Here is a 27614-nt window from a genome sequence, read left to right as displayed (position 1 = left end):
CTCTGTCTCCCTCCTCCCCCTCTGTCTCCCTCCTCCCCCTCTGTCGGCCTCCCTCTGTCAGCCTCCCTCTGTCGGCCTCCTCCCTCCGTCTCCCTCCCTCTGTCGGCCTCCTCCCTCCGTCTCCCTCCCTCTCCCTCCCTCAGTCTCCCTCCCTCCGTCTCCCTCCCTGTCTCCCTCCGTCTCCCCCTCCCCCCCTCTGTCTCCCTCCCTCTCTCTGTCTTCCTCCATCTCCCTCCCTACGTCTCCCTCCCTCTGTCTCCCTCCCTCTCTCTGTCTCCCTCCATATTCCTCCCTCCGTCTCTCTCTCTCTCTGTCTCCCTTCCTCTATCTCTCCCTCCCTCTCCCTCTCTCCCTCTGTCTCCCTCTCCCTCCCTCTGTCACCCTCCGTCTCCCTCCCTCCCTCTCCCTCTGTCTCTCTCCCTCCCTCCCTCAGTTTCCCTCTCTCCCTCTGTCTCCCTCCCTCTCCCTCCGTCTCCCTCCCTCTGTTTCCCTCCCTCCCTCCCTCGCTCTCTCCCTCTCTGCCTCTCTCTGTCTCCCTTCCTCTGCCTCCCTCCCTCTCCCTCTGTCTCCCTCTCGCTCCCTCACCCTCTGTCATCTCACCCTGTGTGTGTGTCAGCCCTCAACCGGGGCTGAGACAGCTTCCCAGCGCTCACACACAGCCCCACCGGTAGGGTGACCAACTGGCATTGGTGCAGATTCAGGACGGTGAGTGTAAAAATTCAGGACAAAGGGGCAAAATTCAGGACACAAATTCAGGACAGGAGGTCAAAATTCAGGACAAAACTTAAGGACAATAGGTACGTTTTACAGCCACATCAGAGGAGGTTGCGCAATAGTATACAAGTAAGCCCAGCCATATCCAAACATATTCAACCATTTGCAAACCTATCCATCATGTATCCTTTCACTCATCCATCCCTTCATCCATCCTTTAACTCATCCATCCATTATCCATCCACCCTTTCACCCTATCCATCTGTACACTCATCCATCCACTCTTGTACCCATCCATCCATTCACTCATCCATCCAGCCATTTACCCTTTCACCCATCAAGCCATCCTTTCACTTACTCATCCATCCACCCAGTCACTCATCCTTCCAGCCATCCACCCTTTCAGTCATCCATCCATCCTCCCTTTCTCTCTCCATCGACCCTTTCACTTAGCCATCCTTCCTTCCATCCACCCACCCATCTACTCATCCACTCATGAATCCATCCATTGACCCGATCACTCATCCTTCCTTTCATCCATCCATTTATCCTTTCACTCCTTCACTCATCTATTCATCCTTTTGTCCACCTACCCTCCCTTTCACTCACTCATCCATCCATCCTTACATCCACCCTTTCACTCATCCGTCCATCCATTCACCCTTGTACTTATCAATTCATCAATCCATCCATCATTTCACTCATCCACCCACTCATCATCCACCATTTCACTCCTCCATCCTTTCACTCATCCATCCACCCTTTTACCCATCCAGCTACCCTTCCACCCATACATCCAGCTGTTTATCTTTTCTCTCATCCATCCTTCCACACACTCATCTATCCATCCATCCTCTCTCATTATCCATCTATTATTTATCCATTCACCCTTTCACTAATTCATCCAGCCATCCACCCATCCCTTCACTTACTCACTCGCCCACCTTTTCATATTAATTTTGAGCTGAGCCTTTTTGAGAAGAGGCCCATCAAGAACCCTCGCTGCAGGAGCCATTCCAGGAGTGGGACAGAAGCCATCCAGGGCGGAGACAGGATCTACCACAGGGGGGAGGACAGGAGCCATCACAGGTTGGGGGGGGGGGGGGGGCAGGACAGGGGCCACTACATGGGGGGACAGGAGCCATCACAGGGGGGGGAGGGGGAAGGAGCCTTCACAGGAGTGGGGAACAGAATCCACCAGGGTGGGCACAGGGGTGGGCATGCAGTATTCTCGTATCATCTTGGTCTCTTCCAGGGTGGGGTAGGGCTCCTCACCCCCTCCTGGACAAGACGACAGGCTCTCTTTCTAAAATGTTAGTTTTGCCATCCCCCACTGTGATGTACAGTACTTAAAGGAGATACTCCAAGAGAACTGATTTAACTGATTGTCCTCCATACTTTGTTAATCAGTGTGGGTGCGATTGTGCCATTTCTTTATTTTATTACATTATAAACTGCATGTTTAAACAAGCATTGGCATAGCCAATAGGTCTCGCCTTTGGGACCTTATAAGTGTTTAGCTATGCAACAGTTGCATAACTAAATACTTATAAGGTCCCAAAAGCGAGACCTATTGGCTATGCAAAGCGGCCGTGTGGCCCCGAAAGTGAAAGTAATCGTAGTAAAGCGCGGCGCGCGCGCCCGCGCACATGCACTGTAGCTCTATGCTGGCCTGGTAGCACTTTTTGGAGCCCTCTCAATAAGTCTCGCCAGACCAGCGCATGCGCTGGGTCAGGCGAGACCTAAAAACCGAGGTTTGCTTACAATTTAGTGACAGTAATTAAGCTCTGTGCAGAGAACCACGTGCTGCCTAGGTGTAATCAGGGCCGATTCTGGGATGTTTGGGGCCCTGGGCAGAAAGGGAATGTGTGAGGCCTAAATTGCAGACATGACGCATTCAGGGCTGTTTGCATCTGAATAGATGCCCCTGAAGCTGCAGCCCCTCCCTCTCAGTCACCTTCAAGCACCCCTTAACAGCTCATCAAGGGCGGAAGGTGTGAGGGTTGCCATCCCGCTGTGCCTCTCCAATGCTGCTGGGTATCTGAGCTTTGGTACTGCATCAGAGCCTGTTACACCCGACCCCAACAGCATCGGAGTGAAGCAGGGAGGTGGGTGGAAGCTGTGCCGGCTAAAATTACGGACAAATGACGTCCGTTAAAGAATCCTTCACGGACAACGGACAGACGGCCGAAATTACGGACTGTCCGTGAAATTTACGGACGGTTGGTCACCCTACCCACCGGAGTACTTCACAGGTCGTTAAAAAACCATTTACATGTTAAAGCTTTGTTGTATTTCACCTCTTAGGCCTCTGCAGCTCCACTTTGACAATCACTGGAATCCCCCTTTCCCCACAGAGCAGAGTCTAAGAGTCCGGGCTGCTGCACCGGACACTCTGACAGTGTTAGCTAACATTATTTAATTTTTTTTTTAAAACACATGCAGGATGTCTGCAAGGTCCGCGGGCCGCCGAGGTAGGCTTGCCGGGCCGTACTATGAGTAACCCTGCCCTAGTGGGAGGTAATAATGGCAAGGCGGATGAAGACTAAGTTAAAGGCCGCCTGAACAACGAGTCCCTGAGCCGTAGGGTGAGTGGACAGGCAGAGTGGATCACCCGGAGCAGGACGGTGCCTACGGGCAATAGCCCGATCAACAGGGTCACCAAAAGAGGGCCTTGCCCATGCGCCATTCAAAATGTCAAATAAAGAGCTGCCAAATGGCAGCAAAGGTTCCACCTCAATAGGCTCCATATGGCGCAGATCCAGTAAGGGATCAGACAGCAGGGGGACCACAGGAGGCTGAAAACCAAGAATACCAGTTGCCCTGTGAATGGCACATGCGTAAACAGCACCAGCTTCACATGCCATCTGGCTAGACGATAAAAAGCCGTTGGTAGGACACGGCTGAAGACTAAGCCGTCCACTGGACAAAAAAGGTGGAGGAGCCGGAGATTGACCTAAAGGCCAGGCAACACAAGGCACTTGCACCATGGGCCCCCGATCCGGGGAATCCAGAGAAGCATCAACCTCTTGACCAGGAGGCATTGTTGCCGGCACCGGCGTCAATCGACACCGTGTGGAGGTCGCAGCAACGGGAGTCGGGAGGAACAGTAACCTGGTAAGGAAGCTTGGACGGTGGCACTGACGCCGGGTTGGAGTCGTCTGGACGTCGGCGACCTCCAGAGGTGAATCAACCTGGAGGCCGTTCGATGTCGATCCCACTGCAAAATGTGCCCGTTTGGTCAAGCCGGGCGTCGTGCCGGAGCCGCCTCCGACGTCAGCACAGGAAGCCGCTCAGGGCTATGTGAAGACTGACAGGGTGGGCTGGACGGGCGACTGGGAAGACCCACTGGGCCGTGACCCGTCGGCGTCGTATCGTCTCCGGAACCAGAGTCGATGCACACAGCCGGCGCCGAGGAAGAATCCGCCGGCGAGGATACGACATGAGTGCCCTTCACCTGTTTCGGACCCGAAGGTGTTCCAGGGAGAGGTGGGGACCCAAAGTACGACTGGAGTGCAATAGAATAGGCCTCCATTTGTGCACGTGTCGCTCCAACCCCCGGAAATGGAGGGTATGGAGGAACCGACTGCCGGGCGCCCTTAGCTGGCACAGAGCTAGAGTAGCGGGCGCCAGCAGTACGCGAATGGGAGGAAGACCTCAGTGCTTGTGCTTGCACTTACCTGCCCTCGAACAACGTTCGCGGGAACGACCTCTGGACTGAGCCCGATCCGGAGGGGCAAGAGCGGAGTCGCGAAGGTGCTGGACCGGACAGCCGTGCGGCCAGCAGTTGCATACGGCGTTCTCTCTGAGGGACTTGGGCTTCATACTCTGACAGGCGTCGCACTCTTTGAAGTCGTGATGTACGCCGAGGCACCACCTACAGATGAGATGCGGGTCAGTGGTACAAAAGGGGGTGGTGATGGACGGAGCATCAGAACCAATCAAACACTCACACCCAGTCAACAGATCTGGGTTTGATCCATCACCGTTCTTTAGCCCACTCTGCCACCCCAGTTCAGACATAGCCCTATGCAAATCAGTCTGACCCTGTGCCTCATGCTCAGACGTGAGTCCCTTGCTCACTTTGCCACTGGATTCAAGCAAGCCTGGCTGAAGACTACTGAAATGCCAGAAACCGGTCCTAGGAAGCTTGTTTCCGGTCCAGGGAAGGCATGGCTTGGCAGTTCGGGCTGGACTGTTCCCATGAGGCACAGGGTCAGACTGATTTGCATATGGCCATGTCTGAACTGGGGTGGCAGAGTGGGCTAAAGAACGGCGATTGATCAAACCCAGATCTGTTGACTGGGTGTGAGTGTTTGATTGGTTCTGATGCTCCGTTCATCACCACCCCCTTTAGTACTGCTTTGTTCGCCATAAGTTGGCAGGGTATGCTCAGACGTGAGTCCCTTGCTCACTTTGCCACTGGATTCAAGCAAGTCTGGCTGAAGACGGCTGAAATGCCAGAAACCGGTCCTAGGAAGCTTGTTTCCGGTCCAGGGAAGGCATGGCTTGGCAGTTCGGGCTGGACTGTTCCCATGAGGCACAGGGTCAGACTGATTGGCATATGGCGATGTCTGAACTGGGGTGGCAGAGTGGGCTAAAGAACGGTGATGGATCAAACCCAGATCTGTTGACTGGGTGTGAGTGTTTGATTGGTTCTGATGCTCCGTCCATCACCACCCCCTTTTGTACTGCTTTGTTCGCCATAAGTTGGCAGGGTATGCTCAGACGTGAGTCCCTTGCTCACTTTGCCACTGGATTCAAGCAAGCCTGGCTGAAGACGGCTGAAATGCCAGAAACCGGTCCTAGGAAGCTTGTTTCCGGTCCAGGGAAGGCATGGCTTGGCAGTTCGGGCTGGACTGTTCTCATGAGGCACAGGGTCAGACTGATTTGCATATGGCCATGTCTGAACTGGGGTGGCAGAGTGGGCTAAAGAACGGTGATGGATCAAACCCAGATCTGTTGACTGGGTGTGAGTGTTTGATTGGTTCTGATGCTCCGTCCATCACCACCCCCTTTTGTACTGAGATGCGGGTCAGTGCCAGACATCTGATGCGCACAGGCTTCACAAGCCTTAAAACCCGAAGGCATTGCACACTGTTCCGGCGACACCAAAGGTGTCGAAAAGGCCTAAAAACCAGGCCAAGGAACTGCTGGTCTTCCAGGATCCACGTTGGGACGCGGAAAAAGAGAAAACGGACGTCAGTGCGCCGGGAGGGGCATATAAGGCTTCGCTGACGTTTTATCCGTGGACGACGTCAGGGCGGAGCCGTGCGGCGGAGCCCCCGGCGCACAGAGGTGCTGCTGCGGAAAGTTTTCCGGATCCAGCCTGATGCCTGGGGATATTCTAAGTTAAGGAATCTGCAGCTAGACGTCTTTATCAGATGTTATTGTTGTTCAATAAGTGCTGTACAATAAATGAAAGGACAGTGAAAAAAGAGTACTCATTATAGGGCATTTCATAGGCACTGATCCAACAGTACATTAAATTCCCAAGTGCCTCATCAACTCAGCACATAGTGTATAAAATACAAATTTAAATTATAAATTTAAGATTTAGCACAGTAGAATTGCAGCCGTCCAGACACTGGTATTATGTGTCATCCATTGTTCTGCTAAATTGTCATTTGTATTCTTCAGCAGTGGATATTGCATAGATTTACTTCTCAAATCAGCCCCCTTCGTCAAGCTGGACGACCCACGTAAAATTAAACAGCAGTAAACTCTGTTATATGGCAATACACCCAGCAACAGTTTGTTTAGAAGCATACCTGCTTCACTTGAAGGAAGCCATATTTCAGGCTTTCAGGTGGAAGAGCTGAGTTCTCTACAGCCCCCTAGAGGCTACCATTGCTCTTACGATCTCAAAACGATGACTGAATTTTTACCTAAATTTGGTCTTCCCTACACTTTAGCCTTCTCCACAGTCAGATTTAACAAACTGTCACTTGTTTGTGGGTGTTGACACTTGGATCATCTAGCCCCATGGGACACCACCAACAGCCACAATGCCAGAGAAAAATAAAGACAAAAGAACTCTCTTCAAGTCCTGCAGATGCAAAATAAGATTTATATGGATGATCGGCACAAGCATTTATTGCCCCTATCCTTCTCACTGACTTTATTGTGATACATACAAGACTTTTCCTAAAAAAAGGTCCTATATCTTCTCCTTAAGAAGAAACTTTTGTTCTTCTCATCGGACAATCCCCAGAAAAGTGCTACTGCTCCAAATGTTTTCCACAAAGACAGTGCATAGGAGGAAGTATCTGGATCTCCCGTAGCTGGAATTCACGACTTAAACCCCCACATATGCCTACACAAAGGGTAAAACTAAGCTCATAAGATTTTAAAAAAGACTGAGAACCAGCATGCACAGATATTGGTACAAAAACACAGCTCCTGTCATTTGTCCCACCTAAATATCTTACAAAGAGGCTACCATCAATGACAACAAGAAAAGCTACATTCAATTGACCCACCTACTCCAAGTTAGAGACTGATTTCAGTAACCTAAGGTAGCCTCAGATACTGCCTTTAGAATTGCACAGCAGGTGGTACGCTACATTCCAGAGTATGAAGAACAGGATTATAAAAGGAAGTAAGCGACCCAGAATTTCAACTGCAAGGTTACGGAGTATGATTCCCAAGAGGTTGTATTACAGGGCTGCAGAAAAGGTTATGACCATTCATACACACCTAGATATCCGTATGATGAACCATCTGATATAGGTGCCAGTTTCTTTCATGACCAGACTACACCAGCTCGACGCCTATTGGAGACTGGCCTCTCAGATGTAACATCATTACCATTCACAGGGCCCCTGCAGCCACAGGTTCAGCATATATTGCAATCATAGGTCCCATGCCACCTTCTCCCTTGCACCTTACCTATTACCTTTCAGATATATGGGGGGGGGGGGTAAAGTCTCCCCCGAGAGCAATCAGCACAAGGGTCATGGCGAAGAGGGTGAGGTTGTGGAAGACTAGCAAGTGTATGACTGTTGCAGCCAGTTTGAAGAAAAATGAAGAGATTTCATCCTTCCTAAAGAGGGAAATAAGACAACCCCCACCACCCCCTGCTCATCTCAGTCCTATATCATGTCTGGAGGCAATTGCTAGAGCTCATGCAAAGTAGACAGCAGTACAAACAGTGAAAAAAAGAAGTACAGGGCTCCCAGTACTGCACCATCAAGCTTAACTGGACTCCCAAAGCCAAATTCAGTCAAAGAACCTAATTACACCAGGTCACAGCCCCAACCCATGATAGGGATAAGGGGATCAATAATATGGGCTACTGCATCACTTAAATAACGGCAGCTTACATGAAGGTGGCAAACGCACTTGTCATTCTAGGCTGCTGTGACTGCCAGACATGGCAAGACATTTCACCTCTGATCAAACTGATCCCTGATGATGAAAGGAAATAGGTTAGTGCCGTTGTGAAGGAAGGGCTAGTTCTTCGGCTGCCATCATGGATGCTGGGACAGACACGTCATTTTGTGACAGCTCCCAAGACCAGTGGTGCTCAGGAAACTTGATTGGCTGAGATCCACCTTTTTCCATGCCAGGATGGAACCTAAAATACTTGACATGGCATTTGATAGAAGCACCCTGTTAAACAAACGTGGAAGATTCACTACCAAGTATTAATACTGATACAGCAAGCTCTGTAGGAGCTCTGCAATATAGACTTGCTCCTTCCGCACAGATTTGTGACTCCAGGCATTCCCAGGCTTACAGGGGAGGTTACCAACAGTACAGCAGGCAATGTCCTCAATATTCTTCTCTCAACAATCTGGTTATGACAGAGGCCAAGACCATCAAGACTACAGCAAATTGGCAGGGCATAAGGAGTGCCTCTCCATCTGGATCCTAAGATACCACTAAGTGAGCCTGACTTTTCAATGCTACCTATTATGTTACTCCCTCCCACCCCATGCCCTTTCAAGCTATAGGGAAGAATTTCCAGTTTTGCTAACACATGGACATAGGTTACTCCTGAATACACTCTATGCATCTGCACACATCCAACGATTGTAAGCATCTTTTCCCTGGTATGGATGGATTAAAAAAAAAGCAGCGAAGAATGACAGGTTTGTTTAGATGAAAATCCGAGGAGAACTTGGGTATGATCTGAAAGCTGAAGGGCAAGTGACCTTTTTTGAACTGAAGGTATTTTTCCTTTATGGTGGAAACATGAAACTCTCCAATTCTACTGACTGAAGTAAAAGATATCAGCAATTCTGTAATAAGAGAGCTACTTGAGATGTGCGCTATGAAATCAGCTCGAAGGGAGGCAGCATCAGCTGTCCCGACAGTGTATTCAGCTCCCATAGTACTTAAAGGCATCTCATTGGTGAAAAAGCTTGAGATGTGATGATTCTCTGGCAGAATAATGATCAAGCACTGATTGTCCTCCTAAATCTTGATATTGCAGCCAAGTGAACTCTGACAAATTATTTAAAGCCTTTTTTCCTCTAGATGCAGTAGGTATGACAGTGATTGAAGGGGTTGCATTGAGATGGGATAAATCTTTTAGTCATACACCAGACACTAAAGTGCTCCCAACTTAGTGCTGTTTTTATTGTAACAGGTGCTCATGCCTGTCCCTTCATTTCCTTGCAGTTGACAGAAATGTCAAGATGACCGAACTCTAAGTAGTCTGGAACCAGGTGGTCAGGTTGAGTGACTTCAGGTTGTGGACATTTCGGTTTTGTCTGGAGAAAAGCCTTGGATTGTTTATGAACTATATCAGTGGATATTGTCTCAATCTCAACAGACTGCTGTACCAGAACTGATGCGGCCAACTTTGGGTCAATCAGCATCAATGAGCAGTGGTCAACGTTCCCCTGCATTAGCAGGGAATGAGGGAAAAATGGCAGAAAGACATAGGCGAAGATGCTCCACCATTGACCCATCCAGGTAGGTCGCTCCCCCTCCGCACAGCACCGCCTGTGTGTGCCTGCCCCAGCTGCCGCTGCTGAGTAAGTTCCAGGCCCTCCTCCACCTGCAGGCTACCACCTGCGCCTCATCCCTGGTGGCCAGTGGTAGACCGTAGGTTTTCTCATCTTCCATTGTATTGCCTGTATTTTTCATTGCTCTCGTTGTAGTGCCTGCATTTTCATTGTTGTGATTGCTGTTGTCTGTCTCCCCCGCTGCCAGTACGTGGCCTGTGGCCGTTCTCTTCCTCTGTTCCACTCGCTGCCCCCGTGTCTCTCTGCCCGTTTTTGCCTTCTGTTGCTTAGCTGCCCCTGCATTTGTGACCTTTTTGCCTTCTGTGCCACTCGTTTCCCCCCGATTTTTGTGACCTCTTTGCCCTTTTTTGTGACCTTTTGCCCTCTGTGCCACTCCTTTCCCCCTAATTTTTGTCACCTCTTTGCCCTTTCTTGTGACCTTTTGCCTTCTGTGCCACTCGGTTCCCCCCGATGTTTGTGACCTTTTTGACCTTTCTTGTGACCTTTTGCCTTCTGTGCCACTTGTTTCCCCCCGTTTTTTTGTGACCTTTTTGCTTTCTGTGCCACTCATTTCCCCCCCCGATTTTTGTGACCCTTTTGCCCCTTGTGACCTTTTTGCCTTCTGTGCCACTCGTTTCCCCCCGATTTTTGTGACCTGTTTGCCCTTTCTTGTGACCTTTTGCCTTCTGTGCCACTCGTTTCCCCCTGTTTTTTGTGACCCTTTTGCCTTCTGTGCCACTCATTTCCCCCCGATTTTTGTGACCCTTTTGCCCTTTCTTGCGACCTTTTTGCCTTCTGTGCCACTCGTTTCCCCCCGATTTTTGTGACCTTTTTGCCCTTTCTTGTGACCTATTGCCTTCTGTGCCACTCGTTTCCCCCTGTTTTTTGTGACCTTTTTGCCTTTTCTTGTGACCTTTTGCTTTTTGTGCCACTCGTTCCCCCCGATTTTTGTGACCTCTTTGCGCTTTTTTGTGACCTTTTGCCTTCTGTGCCACTCGTTTCCCCCCCGGTTTTTGTGACCTTTTTGCCCTTTCTTGTGAACTTTTTGCCTTCTGTGCCACTCATTTCCCCCCCGGATTTTTGTGACCTCTTTGCCCTTTTTTTTTTACCTTTTGCCTTCTGTGCCACTCGTTTCCCACCGATTTTTGTGACCTTTTTGCCCTTTCTTGTGACCTTTTGCCTTCTGTGCCACTCGTTTCCCCCGTTTTTTGTGACCCTTTTGCCTTCTGTGCCACTCGTTTCCCCCAGATTTTTGTGACCTTTTTTCCCTTTCTTGTGACCTTTTCCCTTCTGTGCCACTCGTTTCCCCCCGTTTTTTATGACCTTTTTGCCTTCTGTGCCACTCCTTTCCCCACCGATTTTTGTGACTTTTTTGCCCTTTCTTGTGACCTTTTTGCCTTCTGTGCCACTCATTTCCCCTCGATTTTTGTGACCTTTTTGCGCTTTGAGACCTTTTTGCCTTCTGTACCACTCGTTTCCCCCCGTTTTTTGTGACCTTTTTGCCTTCTGTGCCACTCATTTCCCCCCGATTTTTGTGACTTTTTTGCCCTTTCTTGTGACCTTTTTGCCTTCTGTGCCACTTGTTTCCGCCTCAATTGTTGTGCCCTTTTTCCTTCTGTTTCCTTCTTCGCTCCTCACCGCCCCCGTTGCTGCGTCCCAACCCCCCTGACTGCCCATTCGCTGCCCCCGCCTCCCAGCTGCTCCTCCCTCCCACCTCCCCATATATGCCGGCCGCTGTGTTGTGAGGAGAGCGACCCTTGACCCTTCCAGGTAGGTCGCTCCCCCTCCGCACAGCACTGCCTGTGTGTCACTGCCCCAGCTGCCGCTGCTGAGGAAGTTCGAGGCCCTCCTCCACACGCAGCCTACCACCTGAGCCTCATCCCTGGTGGCCAGTGGTAGGCCGTAGGTTTGTTCATCTTCCATTGTATTGCCTGTATTTTTCATTGCTCTCGTACTGCCTGTATTTTTTCATTGCTCTCGTTGTAGTACCTGCATTTTCAGTGTTGTGTCTGTGACTGCTGTTGTCTGTCTCCTCCGCTGCCTGTACGTGGTCTGTGCCTGTTCTCTCCTTCTGTTCCCCTCGCTGCCCCCGTGTCTCTCTGCCCGTTATTGCCTTCTGTTGCTTAGCTGCCCCTGCATTTCCGTGACATTTTTGCCTTCTGTGCCACTCATTTCCCCCCGATTTTTGTGACCTTTTTGCCCTCTGTGCCACTCGTTTCCGCCCGTTTTTTGTGACCTTTTTGCCATCTGTGCCACTCGTTTCCCCCCCCCGATTTTTGTGACCTCATTGCCCTTTTTTGTGACCTCTTTGCCTTCTGTGCCACTCGTTTCCCCCCGATTTTTGTGACCTTTTGGCTTCTGTGCCACTCGTTTCCGCCCGTTTTTTGTGACCTTTTTGCCCTTTTTTGTGACCTTTTGCCTTCTGTGCCACTCGTTTTCCCCCGACTTTTGTGACCTTTTTGCCCTTTCTTGTGACCCTTTGCCTTCTGTGCTACTCGTTTCCCCCCATTTTTTGTGACCTTTTTTGCCTTCTGTGCCACTCGTTTCCCACCGAATTTTGTGACCTTTTTGCCCTTTCTTGTGACCTTTTTGCCTTCTGTGCCACTCATTTCCCCCCGATTTTTGTGACCTTTTTGCCTTCTGTGCCACTCATTTCCCCCCGGTTTTTGGGACCTCTTTGCCCTTTTTTGTGACCTTTTGCCTTCTGTGCCACTCGTTCCCCCCTGATTTTTGTTATTTCTTTGCCTCTTGTGACCTTTTTGCCCTTTCTTGTGACCTTTTTGCCTTCTGTGCCACTCGTTTCCCCCGTTTTTGTGACCTTTTTGCCTTCTGTGCCACTAATTTCCCCCCGATTTTGGTGTCCTTTTTGCCCTTTCTTGTGACCTTTTTGCCTTCTGTGCCACTCGTTTCCCCCTCAATTGTTGTGCCCTTTTGCCTTCTGTTTCCTTCTTCACCCCTCACCGCCTCCCGCCTCCCAGCTTCTCCTCTCTCCCACCTCCCCATATAAGCCCATCCGCGCCTGGACAGCGCCCAGCGCCAGAACCCCTGTCCCCCGCACCCACCCCTACGACGCCAGCACTCTGCACGCTCTCAACCCCGGACGGACCCACACCTGCTTCAAGGCCCTCCCGAAACGCACACACGGTCCCTTCACCTGCCGGAACTGCAGCTACACCAGCCACAGAGCCGACGAACCACCCGCCAAGAAAGACCTCAACCACAACCTCTCCCTGATGAAGAAACCCCCCCACAGAGACTCCAGCAAGAGGGCCAGCTGGTTCACCCCAGAACTCCTAGCCTCCAAGCAAGCCTGCCAGAAACTAGAGAAGAAATGGCACAGTGAACAAACTCCGGACAGCCATGCAGCACACAAGGACGCCGTCCGCAACCACCTCATCGGGGCTGCCAAGAAGACCTCCTTCAAAGACCGCCTCGACAACAACGCACACGGCAGCAAGGAGCTCTTCAACATCGTGAAGGAACTCTCCAACCCCAGCTCCAACACCAACGACATCCCGCCGTCGCAAGCCCTGTGAGACTCCCTCACCACCTTCTTCCACGGCAAGATAGCAGACATCCACAACAGCTTCAACACCCAGACAGCAACACAACAGACCCTCTGCACATCATCGACCACGTCCCCTTGCTAGCCTGGACCAGCGTGAGCGTCGATGATACCATCAAGACCATGAGCACAATCCGCTCCGGCTCTCCCTCAGACCCATTCCCGCACCACATCTTCAACTAAGAAAGCAGTTCGATCGCACCCCCCCTGTGCAACGTCATCAATCTCTCCCTCGAGACCGCGACCTTCCCAGAGAGCTGGAAACACGCAGAGATCTACGCCCTACTCAAAAAACCAAAGGTAGACCCAAGAGACCTCAAGAACTTTAGGCCCATCTCTCTGCTCCCCTTCCCGGCCAAGATCATCGAGAAAATCGTCAGACAGCTAACCCGATACCTCGAAGAGAACAGAATCCTGGACCCTTACCAGTCTGGGTTCCTCAGCAACCACAGCACCGAGACCGCCCTCCTCGCCGCCACCGACATCAGGACCCTGCTAGACAACGGGGAGACCGCAGAACTCATCCTCCTAGACCTCTCCGCTGCCTTCGACACCGTCTGCCACCGCACACTACGCGCACGCCGCAGAGATCCGAGACAAGGCTCTCACTCGCCACCGTCCCACGCATCTGAAACACATCCACCGGCGGGAGATCCTTCTCCCACCTCGCCGCCAAGACATGGAACACCCTCCCACTGAACCTACGACAGACCCAAGACCTTCTGACCTTCAGGAGGATACTGAAGACCTGGCTGTTCGATCAGTAGCGGCCCCACCTCCCCCCCGTGCCTTGAGACCCTCGCGGGTATGTAGTGCGCTTAACAAATAAATGATTGATTGACTGAACCATGCGATGGGAATAGCATCTTAGACCCTGGTTGCCAGAACTACTGGCACAGTTCCTTTAAGACAGAGGAAGTAGAATTTCATGCTGTAACTTCTGCAGGTGCAGATGTGCTCTCTCCTGGGTGGATGATTGGGAGGTTGTTCCAGCAATTCCAGTATGTGCTTAGACTGCATGATTTGGAGCAGCCTGCATTCAGGAGTAAACTATGTCCACGTGTTAGCAAAGCTGGAAATTCTTCCCTATAGCTTGAAAGGGCATGGGGGTGGGGGGCGGGGGGGGAGTAACATAATGGGTATCATTGACAAGTCAAGCTCGCTTACTGGTATCTTAGGATCAGGATGGAGAGGCACACCTTATACCCTGCCAATTTGCTGTCGTCTTGATGGTCTTGGCCTCTGTCATAACCAGATTGTTGAGAGAAACATATTGAGGACATTGCCTGCTGTACTGGTGGTAACCTCCCCTGTAAGCCTGGGAATGCCTAGAGTCACCAATCTGTGCAGAAGGAGCAAGTCTATATTGCAGAGCTCCTACAGAGCTTGCTGTATCAGTATTAATACTGGGTAGTGAATCTTCCATGTTTGTTTAACAGGGTGCTTCTATCAAATGCTATGTCAAGTATTTTAGGTTCCATCCTGGCATGGAAAAAGGTGGACCTCAAGCCATCCAGTCTCCTGAGCACCACTGCTCTTGTGAGCTGTCGCAAAATTACATGTCTGTCCCTGCATCAATGATGGCAGCCGGAGAACTAGCCCCTTCCTTCACAACGGCACTAGCCTATTTCCTTTCATCATCAGGGATCAGTTTGATCAGAGGTGAAATGTCTTGCCATGTCTGGCAGTCACAGCAGCTTAGAATGACAAGTGCGTTTGCCACCTCTATGTAAGCTGCCGTTATTTAAGTGACGCAGCAGCCCATGTTATTGATCCCCTTATCCCTTATCCCCATCATAGGTTGGGGCTGTGATCTAGTGTAATTGTGTTCTTTGACTGAATTTGGCTTTGGGAGTCCAGTTAAGATCGATGGTGTGGTACTGGGTGCCCTGTACTACTTCTTTTCACTGTTTGTACTGCTGTCTACTTTGCATGAGCTCTAGCAATTGCCTCCAGTCATGATATAGGACTGAGATGAGCGGGGGGGGGGGCGTTTGTTGTCTTCAAACTAGCTGCAACAGTCATACTCTTGCTCGTCTTCCACAACCTCACCCTCCTTTTTGCCATAACCCATGTGTTGATTGCTCTCGGGAGACTTTACCCCATATATCTGAAAGGTAATGGGTGAGGTGCAAGGGAGAAGGTGGCATGGGACCCATGATTGCAATATATGCTGAACCTGTGGCTGCAGAGGCCCTGTGAATGGTAATGATGTTGCAGCTGAGAGGCCAGTCTCTGATAGGCATCGAGCTAGTGTAGTGTGGTCATGAATGAAACTGGCACCTATATCAGATGGTTCATCATACGGATATCTGGGTGTGTATGAATGGTCATAACCTTTTCTGCAGCCCTGTGATAGAACCTCTTGGGAATCATACTCCGTAACCTTGCAGTTGAAATTCTGGGTCACTTACTTCCTTTTCATATTCCTGTTCTTCATACTTTGGAATGTAGCGTACCACCAGCTGTGCAATTCTAAAGGCAGTATCTGAGGCTGCCTTAGGTTACTGAAATCAGTCTCTAACTTGGAGTAGGTGGGTCAATTGAGTGTGGCTTTTTTGTTGTCATTGATGGTAGCCTCTTTGTAATATATTTAGGTGGGACAAATGACAGGAGCTGAGTTTTTGTACCATTTTCTGTGCATGCTGGTTCTTAGTCTTTTTCAAAATCTTATCGGCTTAGTTTTACCCTTTGTGGAGGTAGAAGTGGGGATTTTAGTTGTGAATTCCAGTTGAAGGAGATTCACATGCTTCCTCCTATGCACTGTCTTTGTGGAAATGTTTGGAGCAGTAGCACTTTTCTGGGAATTGTCCGATGAGAAGAACAAAAGTTTCTTCTTAAGGAGAAGATATAGGACCAGCGTCCTTTTTCTGTCAAATGTCTTGTATGTATCACAATAAGGTCTGTGAGAAGGATAGGGGCAATAAATGCTTCTGCCGATCATCCATATAAATCTTATTTTGCATGTGCAGGCCTTGAAGAGAGTTCTTTTGTCTTTATTTTTCTCTGGCATTGGGGCTGTTGGTGGTGTCCCATGGGGCCAGATGATCCAAGGATCAACACCCACAAACAATTGACAGTTTGTTAAATCTGACTCTGGAGAAGGCTAAAGTCTAGGGAAGACCAAATTTAGGTAAAAATCAAGTCATCGTTTTGAGATCGTAAGAGTAATAGTGGCCTCTAGGGGGCTGTACAGAACTCAGCACTTCCACCTGAAAACCTGAAATTTGGCTTGCTTCAAGTGAAGCAGGTATGCTACTAAACAAACTGTTGCTGGATTTATTGCCATTTAACATAGTTTACTACTGTTTAATTTTACGTGGGTCGTCCTGCTTGAAGGGGGCTGATTTGAGAAGTAAATCTATGCAAGATCCACTGCTGGAAAATACAAATGACAATTTAACAGAACAATGGATGAAGCCCTCTGACCAATAGCCCCCCGATGTACGTATATTCAGTATGATTTGTTTGGAAAAACAATAGTGCGGTGAAGCAGCTAAAACCATCTCAAAGGTCAGACCTAAATGTATCGCTCCCACATCTATAACATGTCTTTTTCCGTCCACTTACGAGTCCAATTCTTCCCCTCCAAACGTCTTATGGCAATTATGTGAAATCCCACCTCTTCACTTCACACTTTTCCTAACCCCGTTTCTCCTGCGCACATTTCTAAGACTGTTCTAAATGCCTTGCTATATTTATGGACTGTTGTGAGAGCTCTTATTTCTAGCCAATAAACTGTCTTGCACATGTGAAGTTTGTCTTGATCAAACGTTGGTTGTTCAACGCTGGGTAATTTGTTATGTTCTTAAAATTACAAGAAGAAGCTATTCAAGTCAACACCAAAATATGCTCATCTATTATTTTATGCTTTTATGTATGAGCAAAATATGCATCTCTTCATAGAAAAATGCTTATCTTTCTGCACTATCCCCACTCCTATTTTAGAGCACACATCTGCCTCGCTACGCACATTCCTCTATTCTGGAAGACGCTTGAATCCCTTGAGCCATGCCAGTGTTAAACAGTCGTACTTCTCTGGTATAAAAGACATTAATGATGAGACTCAAGGTAAGCCTCTTACATTTCTTTACACATGGATGCTCAATAAGATGGTCCACAGGAATAGGCAAAAGAAGTTCTTAAATGCCCTGAAAGCCAACACAACCTCATATTATACTTGTACTACCGATACTTACAAAATGAATGAGTTACTTACCTTCGGTAGCAATGTATCTGGTAGAGACCCAGTGTAGCTGCAGATTCCGTAACTTAGAATATCCCCAGGCGTCAGACTGGATCCGGAAAACCCCTTTCCCAGCAGTACCTCTGCATGCCGGGGGCGGCGTCGCCTGGCTCCGTCCTGACATCGTTCACGGAAGTGACGTCAATGGAGCCATATAAGACCCCCTCGGCGTGCTGACGTCAGTTTTCTGCAGTGAAAAACTTTTCCACGTCACAACGCGGAACCACTACAAAAGCTGTGAGAGTATAGGAACAGTGTGCCAAAAAAGAAACAAAAACCTTTGTAACAACAATTGTAAGAAACCATCCCATGTTGAAAAGTACTTAACACTTGGAGGGACCAAAGAAAGCAAACAAGCAGCCCCCCCAATAAAATTCCACCAAGTAAAGAACTGTGCCTGCCTAAAGAGGCAACGGCAGAGGTAATGAATGACATGACAATCAAAGGACAGAACGCAACTACGGGATGGAACTGTACGACAGACAGTCTGTGAGCAAGTATGCAACTGAAAAGGAGGGAAACAGGGCCGAAAAGCCGTCACTTATGGCCCGTGCCCCCCCCCCCCCAATGACCTATGCACAGAGCATAGTCCAATAGAAACGTAACCCAAGCGCCTGCAGGAGAGACAAGGAGACCCCAAGACATGGGGAGACAAACAAGGGTGGAGGGAGGGGAGAAAATATGATCAACTCCATGCTGGATGGAGTAGTAGAGAAAAGCACATAATCTAGGCACCCAAAACAAGAATGGGAGGAACGCTAACTTGCCTAAAGCAGAATGACACACCCTGCCCCTGAGGTAGGCGAACTAGAGCACCCCTTAGAAATACCATGGTCACCTGAAAGGAGGCAAGGTGGTAGAACCCCACCTGGAAAGGTCATCGCAGAACGGGGCGGATGGGCGGGTGTTCAGGAATCTGCTGCTAGACTGTCACTACCAGATACATTGTTACCGAAGGTGAGTGACTCGTTCATCTGATAGAGACATCTAGGCACAGATTCCTTAACTTAGAAAAGATACCATAGCTATACCCCACGGGAGGAGGGTCTGCTACCAAACCCCACCATGTCCCCGAAGGAAGCATACCGTCATAAACGTTGATGGAAATAAGGTAGGGGCCGAAATGCCAGCGCAGCTGACACCAGACCCATAAGACTCAGTACTGCCAGCATAACTGACACCAAACCCTGCAGTCAGGCCAGAACATGAGCCAGGGAAGCAAGTGACCACAAGTCATCAGAGAACAACACAAATCCACTGTCGGCCAGACAGGGACGAAACAAAGGCACAGGACCAGAAAATCAGTGCACAACAACAGAATACCACAGAGTCCCACGAAAAGAGGGAAACGGAGGAGAGGACCACAAGGGCTGAAAGAGACAAAGGTCCAGCGAAGGGATGCAAACCAATGGCATGGCCGGGCAGAGGCATCATGCCGAAACACACAACCATGACTACTAGGAGACTCATTGGTGTGAAGGACAAGAATACACGGAAGCAAGTGGTGTGTACCATGAAAACTACACCACACAAGGGGGAACTCAAGGAAGCGAAGCAGTAACAACATGTGCGGACCGACCGAGAAGACGGCACAGCACCAGGTAGTCAACCAGGCAATCGTACCCCTGGGAACAAGGACCAAGGGCGACCGACAAGCCGAGCATGCCCAAGACTAGCTCCCCTGAGGGAGAGAGTGGAGAAAAGAGAAAAACAAATGGGGAACCTGGAAAAATCCCCAGGATCCAGGGCAGGGAGCCCGCACACCCATCCCTTCGTGTGCAAACATAGCACACACAAATGCTGGAAAAGTCAGTAAATGACAACCAAAGGTAAACCAGAAGAACGCCCTTAGAGAATGGACAGGCGTCCGAAAGGTAGAAACGGAATCTGCGGCTGTGAACCATAGCAGAACAATAGTCCAGCCACAAAGAGGGCGGCACAACCTCCCGATCAGGGAGGAAAACCAACCCCGCGACACAGGCGGTAATACGGACTATCACACCAAGAAGAAGAAGAAGTAGTCAGTGACATGCAGACATAGAAAGTCTGAAAAAGGGACATATGTATACAGGATGAATCCAGGGATCATCCGGAGAATGCATTGAAACTAGTTGCGGAGCCAGGAGAAGAACACCTGGGCCGTATGCGACAATGACCATAGAAATCTGAACAAAGGCCGGGGCCTCTCCGAGGGAGGCCAGGGACACAACGCAAAACGGAACAGAGGACCGATCTGGTAAAAAAAGTGTACCGCTCATAGGCCAACCCCCGACAGGGTGGACCCAAGCGTCTCAACACCAGGGAAGAAGGCCACAGCAAAAGTGCGCATATCAGACAATGGCTCAAGAAACCCAACGGGTCCCCTACGATAACACAAACAAAGGGCGGAGCACAAATGGCGACAGAAAGAACTGATCCAGGGCGGACCGGGGCGTCCCCAGGGACACGTGCCCATGTCCAAGACCGCCAACGATGCGGAGGGCAGAAGGAAGGCAACAAGAGGAGCCTAAGCAAGGCCGGGGACGTAAAAACCCTCCGGGGCGAGTTGGGAACAGCAGAGCCCCAATACACCGAAATCAACTGAGTCCACAGATGCCTAAGAGTGCCACGGAACAACCGTAGGTAGCGATACAGAAGCAGCAGGAGAGGGCCACATCAGACCGTGGGACTCAACCGAGAGTATGTTCCACCACAGCAGGAAGCATGGAACAGGGAGTGATGCAGCAGAATCCATGGGAAAATCCCGGAGGGGGGGGGCGGGGGCTGATGAGAGCAAGAGAGCTCCACGGGAGCCTCCAAACTTTCCTGGCAAGGAACAGCAGCTACACAATAGCAAACCAATACCCCATATAGCGTACGTCACATCCCTATAAAAGCAAGGGACACCTCTTGGGACAAGCTCATAGGCAGAGGTCAAAAGAAACACATGAACAGCTGGCTAAGCTGCAGTAAAGTAAAGGAAAAGACCTCTGGCTGAACAGCCATACAATCTTTCTGGGACAACCTCTTGGACCCAGAGACATCAACAGAAAAACTGTAACAACACCGTCACATAAAAGCACAGATCCTCCATAGGGGACTTAAACCTCGGAAGTCAATGAAATCCTGAAAAGAGACGCTGGACTGCCGATTCGGCATGGTCGTCAAACAAATGGGCAGATCTCTGAGTTCCTCCCGAACATGTTCGGGGAAACTGCCATTGCGTAGCCAAGCATGGCGACGCAGGGCAACTAAGCTGGCGATAGCTCAACCCACGGACTCAGTGGTGTCCATGGCCGACTGGATAGTAAACTACGCCATGTCAGGGCCATCCCGACCAAGCTGGAGCAGGTCAGCACGAGGGCCCTCCGGCAAAGAGGGAAGGAGTAGCTCAACGGAGTCCCAAAGGGCAGAAGTAGCCCGCGCAGATCGCAGATCGAAGGCCGGAGTTGGTGGACGCAAAAACATTGCGGCCACACGACTACAACCACCTAGACTCCCGAGTGGGAGGAAGCAACGTTGGAGGAGAGGAAGGAAGCTCAGCCTGGACTACCAGTCCATGAGCCCTAGGATGAAGGGACAAGCAGGCAGGGTCATCTAGAGCCGGTCGGTGGCGGTGCGCCCCAGTATGAGCCACAAGGTCACCAGACGAGGGTCTGGCCCAAGTCCCCATCATATAATGACCTGCCATAAGGCAAAAGAGGCTCCACATCCACCGAGCCCTGGTGAAGAAGTTCCAACAAAGGATGCGAAGGCAGGGAGACAGAGGGCAGCTGCATCTGTAAGACATGTGCAGCCCAACTAACTGCCCTCGCAAAGCCAACGCTGGCCTCCGTGGCCATCCGAGGGGGAGACAGCAAGTTATCCGTTGGGGAGGGCTGCAGGCTAATCCATCCTCCAAACAACAGAGGCCCTGTAGAGAAAGGAGCCGGCCAGTGTCCCATGGTATTCTGCTCCGTGGCACATGGGAACACCTGTGTGGGTGGAGAGCCTACTGGGGTCACGGCCTCCAATAGAGGGACAACCGGGGACCGAACCAGCGTTGACCAACGTCGGGACGGCGTCGGATCGGAGCTGATGGCCTCCGTAGAGGGCTCGTCCACCCGGTGTCAGACAGGCATTGATTCAACCTCCACCAAGGCCAGAGCCTGCAGAGAGGAATAAAGTCGACTCCGAGTCGAACTCGGCGCTGCATCCACATCCAGCCCCGCAGGACTGTGCGAAGACGCGTCAGGAGGGCTAGAGTCAGAGTGGGATGCCCATCCGGGCCGTGTCCCAACAATGCAGCGACTCTGGAACCGGAGTCAAGGCACTCGGTCGGGGCCGAGGGCGAACCCGCCGGCGAACTCCCGACCTGAGGAAGAGGGGGTGATCCAAAGATGGCCTGCAGAGCCCTGGAATAGGCTTCCATCTGTGTCTGAGTCGCCCCAGCACCAGGAAACGGTGACTAGGCGGGGGACGACTCCTGAAGGCTCGCGTCAGGTAAAGACATGGAGTGGCGGCCCCCAGGTTGATGCTTGTGTGAGGTAGACTACCTCCGCGACTTCCTCCAGTGCCTACCTGAGGCAGGCGAATGCCGTCCACGGGAACGACTCCGGGATCTGTCCCGAGCAGAGACCTCGGCGTGGGAGGAAGAACTGCGCCTTTTGGAGCGCTCCTCTGGGGACGGAAGCCAGCGCCGCGAGGTCTCAGACTGGGACAACCGGGCAGACAACAATTTCATCCGCCGTTCCCACAGGGACTTCGACTACAGCTGCCGGCAGGCGTCACACTCGGCGGAGTTGTGGTGCTCGCCCAAGCACCACATACAGATATCGTGTGGATCCGTTGCCAACATCTGCCATGAACAGGACGCACACGATTTGGAGCCCGCAAGCATTGGCACACTGTTGCAGACGCGAAAGGTGTCGCAAAGGCCTGAAAACAGGCCAGAGGAACCGCTTAACTCCGGATCCGCATTGGGACGCAGAAAAGAAGAAAAAACTCACGTCAGTACGCCGAGGTGGTCTTATATGGCTCCATTGATGTCCTTCCGTGGACGACGTCAGGACGGAGCCAGGCGACGCCACCCCCCCACCGGCGTGCAGAGGTACTGCTGGGGAAGGGGATTTCCGGATCCAGTCTGACGCCTGGGGATATTCTAAGTTAAAGAATCTGTAGCTAGATGTCTCTATCAGATAAAAGAATATGCTCAATACAAAGAAAGATAACTTCCTTCAAACGTTCCATATCTAGAAATTGTTCATTTACTGACCAAATGCAAGATACATCAGGCTGACTCCAGGAACTACTTGAATAAACGATCTCAGGGCTCTTGGGAAACACCAAGCACAGACTAGGAGAGGCAAATGTATCCACAATGGCTGGAAGCTTACAGGAGAAAAACATGGCACCTTTGGAGATGCTGCATGATAGAATAGCAGAGTACTTTGTATGATCTAACAACCATTTGATTTTGTCTAGAATCACCCTTTGTGAGGCATTTAAAACAATTATCAGAGGCTGCATTATGATTTGTATTAGGGGCAAAATTCGAGAGGAGAAATGCCTCAGGCTATAGAAAATATTCTTAATTCGCAATGAGAGCTAGCAAAATGGGTGGATCCAGACAACTTAAGCCAGTTCGAATTGCAAAGGGTAGAGAGGAAGGTAAAAATGTATAGGGAAGCATGAAAGGCTCGACTAGGTACCTTAGGCAGAATACATTAAATGGGAAACAAATCAGGAAAGTGGCTATATTAGCTTGCTAATAAAATAACATGATCTGGATAGTTCCATCAATAAAAAGCTAAGGACAGTTGGTCACATCTGTGGAAGCCATTGCGAATAAGTTTGCGGCTAATTACAAATGCCCCCATGCTTGAAAACAAGATTATATGTGAAGATCTCCCCATTCACATTCTATAGACAAATGTACCGGAGTGACTTGGATGGCCCAATAATGGTGGAAGGGACCCAAAATGTCATCATGCAATGCCAGCCAATAAGATGCCTGACCCCAAACAATGTCCCACCTAAAATCTTTCAAGCAATATTTATCATTATTGACCAACCACCTTAAGGAATTATACAAGGAAGCCCATAATGTAACAATGCTCCCACATGACCTTGGAGGTGCCAAAATTGCACTTACATTGAAACCAAATAGGCCCACAGAGGAGTGTGGAGAGTACCGACCCATCGTCCTTTTTAACATAGAAACAAAAACCTTGGCCAAGGACCTCGTGATTAGGTGGTTCAGAGCGATCCATCCAAAGGATGTGAGATCAAAAAGGATTCATGTCAAACAAGAGCATCAGACACTGCTTAATGCACCTCAATATTATATTGGGTCACACGGAGGAACTGTGAGACGGTAGTGGTATCATACTACTAGATATGTGTTTCAAGTGCTGCATCAGATGAATGTTGGATCCCAATTTCTGTGGTATATTGAAACTGTATATGCTGCCTCTAAGGCCCAAGTGAGAGTAGATAAGGTGCTCTGAGACACTTTCCCTATTGAACGGGGCACTCGTCAGGGCTATCCACTCTCGCCCGTTTTGCCTGGTGATACTACCCTTGGCCAAATGGTTGTGAGTAGATTCACACACTAAGAAGGGGATTTCTTTGAACTATAGGTCAAGAGGATTGAGAGCCCCTATATGAGGGGAAAATATATTCCTTTTTGTGCAGCAGCTGAACATCTTGATCCCACACATTATAGGCTTGTATTAGACATTTATGGTGACACATCCGTATGGAGGATGAATTGGGGGGGACACACATGTAATTCTTTCAGGAAAGTGTCCTCATAGTCTAAGAGATACCCTCATGAGAAAAGTGGGTGACCACCTTAGAAGTCTAGCTATGAATGAAGATCACACAAACACAGGATACGGGTTGGGAGTTGAACTTCATCTCCCTGCTCAATCAGCTAAAGCAAGAAATCGAGACATGGGCTTCTTTATCTCTGGCCAAAATGAAATCCCTGCATTGATTTGTATATATGTTCCAAATTACCCTTTTTACTGCCACCCACTTTCTTTAGGAACCTCTAGTCTCTGATTACTTCTGTGAGGGAAATAAAAACCTCAGGTCTCTTTTTCCAAGTGCAGGCAGGGTATGCATGATGCAGGCCTGGGATGGGCATATATCAAATTGTGCTACTTGGCCACTCACCTGATCTCGCTGAGTGACTGGTTGTGTACAAATAAACATGACTCTGCATTAAGATTGGAACTAGACATACTGGGGGAACTATGACCGGACAGGTCTACTATTTAGCAAGACAATGCCTCTTGCCTTGCCCTACATAATCAAGATCCTGATAATTTGTTGGCCTGAGGTCTTATAACATTAAATGTCATGGCATCTTATCAGGGGTTACCCCGCCTTGGAAAGGCATATGGTTGTCCCATATGGCACGACTGGCTGGGTTTCATGCAAAGGATTTGATCGTAAAGCTAGACTGTGGTGGGGTGGGGGCGGGGGAGGGGGGGCGATTGTCCCAGTGCAATGGGGCTATTGATAGCCAAGAGAGAGACTGCTAAACACTGGCCAGCAGAGACAGCCCCACCTCAAGGAGGGAATGGATAAGAGGAATGGACTTTTGTGGCACAACAGAAGAATCCATGTACAGAGGGTGTCAAAAAAAGCATGCCAAGATTTTAGGTAAATGGAGGTATTATTCGCAGAATGTTAACGGATGTATTTCCTTAATGGTATTTATAATAATTCAGAAATATTCAACCCGATCCCCAAATATGTTGGGAAACATTTAGTTTGATACCTTACACGACAAGAACAAAATCTGGTTTGCTGCAATAAACCTATGTTCACTTTTGAAATTACTTAAAAGAATGTAATCAAAAAATATTTTTACAATATCAGGTTACCAAACTGTATGAGGAGTAAATAGGGGCTTCTTGCTTTGATATATAATTCCAAATAGCTAAAAGACTGAGAAGGATGATCTGACCAGATGAATTTATGATTTGTTTCTGAAGTTCAGGTGTGTACGGAGAGGCACAGCGAGTTGCTACCACCTTGTGAAATTTTGAACAACTGCTCCTGGTTTTGTATCAGTATTGGGGACCCACAATGACGAACCTTAGACATTTTCTACTGCCTTCTCAGATGGGCCTGTAGAAATATGCAGAATCCTAAAGTACTGCAGGCTGATAAGAATTTCCAATTTTGGGGAAGTTAAAAAGTAAAACAATTGTTTCAAAACTGTTTGCAACTTATTGACAATCTGCAGGGTCTATGAATCTTGAGTAAAGAAGACTGACAATTATTTCCATGGCACTTTTAGTGGTAACAGTACACAGCGTTAGAAGGTAAACCATGAACAAACAGATTGTAAGCAGTATGTAAAGCATGTATATATTATCAACCGAGAGTTGTATGCCTCAGGGTTACTGCCTCACAAAGCTTTAAGTACTAAATGAGTAAGTAACTATTTATTTCTTATGGATTATGCCTTCACAATTTCGTTATCCAGACATATCAGTCCAATGGTTCCCTGCTCAACCATCTGGAAATAGCCAATAATCAATCTGATGGTACTGAGATAAGGCAAGACCTGACACTGATGCCAAACAAGTGAAGACTCCTGGAGCGGTCTTTACTATAGGAGACCACGACCTGTCAATATTTACTGAGCGAGACATTGAACAAGCAGCATCACAACCCGTCTAAAAAAAAAATATCTGACACCATTTTCTGTTCAGGTCTTAAAACTGTATTTGGTAAATGTCTTTAGAGTACTAAAAACAACTGCACTCGCTGCACAGGTACCATGTGGGTGAAGACTGTATGCCAACCCTATCCATGCACAATGAGCAGAAGGACAGATGGCTAGATAATAAATGCTGTGGGATAGGAGTATTACTACACTGCACAGAATCAGCTATGAGGCTGGCACATGACAGCAAAGACATGGCGGTCAAGACAGAGGCCATGCAACTCACTCGAGGCGCATACTCAAACCAACCATCAGCAAAACAGAGCACTCAGTCAGTGAGTCTCATTGCTGCATTAACAGAAGGCAGAACTATTAAAATCCAATTGTGCAAATAATCTCTTGGTTAGTAGGGGCATAATTACCTTTTCTGTGACCGCAGTGATGAGCATGGCGTGTGTCATCAATGAGTCTCCGAAAATCAGACGTTGTGCCTTGTTCAGGTGCTTGACAGACACACCAAAAAGGAGTTCATGCTTGAACCTGTTCGCAATTTAATGAAAAAGAGGGTTAAGAAGCTGAGAATGTAGTGCTTGTATACATGATCATTTGTTAGAAGTGGGGCAGTCTTCATTTTCCATGTTTGCATTTGAGACATTCCATACTTTGCTCCACCATCACTGTGTATTTGCACAGCTATTACAGAACACACAAGAACAGCAGGTGGCTACCGTAAAGGTGAACCTAATAGGTCCACTAAAGGCAGAAGGTGCCCATAAAACAATGATCATTGAGAAGCAAAGCACGTAATTCCAAAAAAACAAATAACTTGTGAAAATTCCTTATAACAACTTTAAAAGGGATTTTCGCTAGCAGGATAATTTGTTACTGGTCCTCCTTCCAGTCGGAGGTATTGAAAATGCTGCTCCATTTTATTAGTTCGAAACAAAGACTTATTTTAGTAGTTTCAAGACTATACCACATTTTCTGTGAATGCTAAAGTTGTGGTGACAAATAACACAACTTGCCTTTGAATTTAAAATAATTCGAAGCATTGTTCATATATTTATCTACCATATCACATTCTGCAAACTTAAGTCAACAGCAGGATCATAATAAAGCCCAGCAACTACTTGCAACATTAATAGTAATTAAGAGGTGTCATCCTAAGCCTGCATCGCCAAAGCTTGCATTGCATTCTGAAAAAGTTATCTTAAAAAGGGTCCCGTGATGAATGGCTTGAGAAGATGGAGCTTGTTAAGACATTAATGTAACAAGGTGCAAAAGCAAAATCGGCCCAGAGACTTAATTAACAAAAGCAGGCTCCTCTTCCCACTGGCTTAACCCATATTCTATATTGAGCAAGTTACTTACCTTTGGTTATGATCCTACTGGTGGATAATATATTGGACTGTAGATTCCTACATTGTGAATATCCCTAGACATTATGAATATCCCTAGACACCAGACTGGAGCTGGAAATTTCAA

General features: G+C 49.0%; 1 protein-coding gene across 1 annotated transcript in view; it reads right to left on the bottom strand.

Moving 5' to 3' along the window:
* Nucleotides 1-27614, bottom strand: part of BLMH (bleomycin hydrolase) — a 512280-nt gene that overhangs the window by 196332 nt on the left and 288334 nt on the right. The window contains exon 10 of the mRNA XM_085649231.1: nt 26552-26669. Within this exon, the coding sequence (XP_085505357.1) occupies nt 26552-26669 (118 nt within the window). The remainder of the gene's footprint in view (nt 1-26551; nt 26670-27614) is intronic.

This window comes from Triturus cristatus, chromosome 3_2 (assembly GCF_964204655.1).
Source record: "Triturus cristatus chromosome 3_2, aTriCri1.1, whole genome shotgun sequence".
NCBI lineage: Eukaryota > Metazoa > Chordata > Amphibia > Caudata > Salamandridae > Triturus > Triturus cristatus.
Note: the sequence above shows the minus strand (reverse complement) of the source record. Positions and strands in the feature narration are given on the sequence as shown.